The sequence below is a fragment of the Penaeus chinensis genome, chromosome 25 (assembly GCF_019202785.1).
Source record: "Penaeus chinensis breed Huanghai No. 1 chromosome 25, ASM1920278v2, whole genome shotgun sequence".
NCBI classification, from domain to species: Eukaryota; Metazoa; Arthropoda; class Malacostraca; order Decapoda; family Penaeidae; genus Penaeus; species Penaeus chinensis.
In genome coordinates, this window is record NC_061843.1 from 2,902,126 (window position 1) to 2,904,625 (window position 2,500).

Consider the following 2,500-nt stretch of genomic DNA (forward strand, 5'->3'; position numbering starts at 1 on the left):
CAAAATACTATTACAATTATCTATTACAATTAAATGGCAATACAATTGTAAAGAAACGGTAAAATAAAATATAGAAATAGATCTCATATAACATCTTAAAAGTAGATTCTGTTATGTAGATGTTTTTTTTTTAAATGCGTATTCTCCAAATAATCAGGTATTACATAGTCAAAAAGAGTAAAATCGTACTCATACAGCCGCCTGACACCCGCCAGCAGATCGACAGGAAGACCCTTAAAATAATCATCACTGGTTCGGGATTTATTGTTTACGTTCATTTTTAAAGTCACGTTCATTTCGCTGATGGCAAGTTCTTCTTTGATTAGCGCCAAGTCTTCTTCTATGGTTTCGAGCTTCACGATGTACTTGTATTTTGTAGTACAAGGCTGACAGACGGTGTGGACGGGCCGCCAGTGGCAGTTCATGCCCTCCAGACCGTATTTCTAAATAAGTGTTTTAAATTGGTTAATGGTCATAGTTAGTTATGATTTTTATGTATTAGTATTGTCATTATTATTATTATTATTATTATTATTATTATTATTATTATTATTATTATTATATTACTATTATTACTATTAGTATTACTATTATTACTATTATTATTATCATCATCATTATTATTATCATTATCATCATTATTATTATTATCATCATTATTATCATTAGTATTAGTATCATTTTCATTATAATAATTATCATCATCATCATTCATCATCATCATCATCATCATCATTATTATTATTATTATTATCATTGTAAATACTCAGACAAATAATGTGTGATTATGTGACAGGAATGGATGTGCATAAGTTGGTGCATGGGTGTATGTGCGTGTTTATGTGCTCTCTGTAGTGTAAGTGCATTTTCGTCAATGCAAGTGCGTTTTTTCTATTTCTGTAACAACGGATACAATTTACATATAATCTTCTAAAAATGAACAATCATTAATGCTACTATCTCGTCTTTAAACACTGGAATCATTCAAAATTAGAATTATAATAAGGATAATAAAATAATGATGATAATGAAATGATAAATAATAATAAATAATGATGATAATGAAATAATAAATAATAATAATCATAAAAAATAATAAAATGATAATAATAATGATCATAAAAAATAATAAAATTATAATAACAATAACACTAATTATAATATAATGATACTGATAATGATGATGTAAGTGATATCACCGCAAATACTACTAATAAAATAGATATTACCATTCACTCTCATCATAAAAAGGTTAATCTCAATGATCTACCACAGCTACAATCCAAGGGTGTCAAACTCATGGCCTGGGAACCAAATGTGGCCTTCGGGGTGCCCAAAAAATATTAACACATGATATATAAAAAAAAATACTTGTTTTACAGTTAGTGGGACATAGAGTAAAATTACATTGTAGTTTATATAATATGTATATAATGATGTATTTAAAAAAGTAGACCTCTTGTGTTTAAAAAATAAAATAATCTTTTGCAATTAAATATTGCAGCCTATGCCTAATGAATATACATATATACCTTGTCACCAATAATGTTACCATTTAAAATTCAATGAGTAAAGTGAGGTCGTAATATCAGACAATGTTCAATGGCTTTGAAGGGTTTTTAGTTGGACACCCCTGCTATAACCTATCAAAAGTATAAAATACAATTCGGATACAAATACGTATATAATAACAACCTAGTATATATTATCACCATTACCATCATTTTATTAGCGTTAGTATTAGGATAAACACTGGAATTCATATTATTACTACTACTATTGCTATCATTATTGTTATTGTTATTATCGTCGTCATTATACCACTACTAAAACTATGATTAGCATCAGGACTAGCAGCATCAAAATAATCATTATTATTCTCAGCATCATTAGTATCATTCCTAGATCTATCAATAATAATAGCATTCTCATTAGCTGTTGTTTTAAAAGTAGTATCATTATCATTATTACTATTATTATAATCATAATCATATTAACAACATCATTATCATCTTCATAGTCAATATCCTTAGTATAAGTAGTAGCGGTACTGTAGTATCAAAATTTGACACGAGCGACAACCTACCGATTCCTTGATAACATACTGTAGGAATTCTCGAAAGCTGATCGAAGTCACTGTCCCACGCTGCCATGGTCTGCCAAGTAACTTTAAGGCCTTCTGGAAGAATTTCTGGACCCTGTCGATCAGCATTGAATGATTTTCGTGAAATTTCTTTGTCTACGTGTCTCTGTGTGTGTGTGTGTGGGGGGGGGGGGGGGGGCAGTGTGTCTGTTTGGATGTTGTGTGGGGAGGGGTGTGTGATGTGTGTGTATTGGGGGGAGGTGGCGGTGGTGTTGGTGTGTGTGAACATTTCCAAAATCAAATTTATCGACATTTGTATGAGCAGTTAAACGTTTATATCATTAATGTTACCATAACCATACCCTGAACTTTCCTTTTCGAAAAAATATCTAATCTTATCTTATCTTTTATCTTCCC

General features: G+C 30.2%; 1 protein-coding gene across 2 annotated transcripts in view; it reads right to left on the bottom strand.

The window, feature by feature from the left end:
• LOC125038580 (carbohydrate sulfotransferase 9-like) overlaps positions 1-2,500 on the bottom strand; it is a 10,292-nt gene that overhangs the window by 876 nt on the left and 6,916 nt on the right. For both annotated transcript variants that reach the window (XM_047632117.1, XM_047632115.1), the window contains exons 4-5: positions 2,087-2,198; positions 1-443 (exon numbers count right to left, since the gene is read on the bottom strand). The exon at positions 1-443 is cut by the window's left edge and continues 876 nt beyond it. In XM_047632117.1, coding sequence (XP_047488073.1) covers positions 96-443; positions 2,087-2,198 — 460 coding nt within the window. In that variant the 3' untranslated portion in view covers positions 1-95. The remainder of the gene's footprint in view (positions 444-2,086; positions 2,199-2,500) is intronic.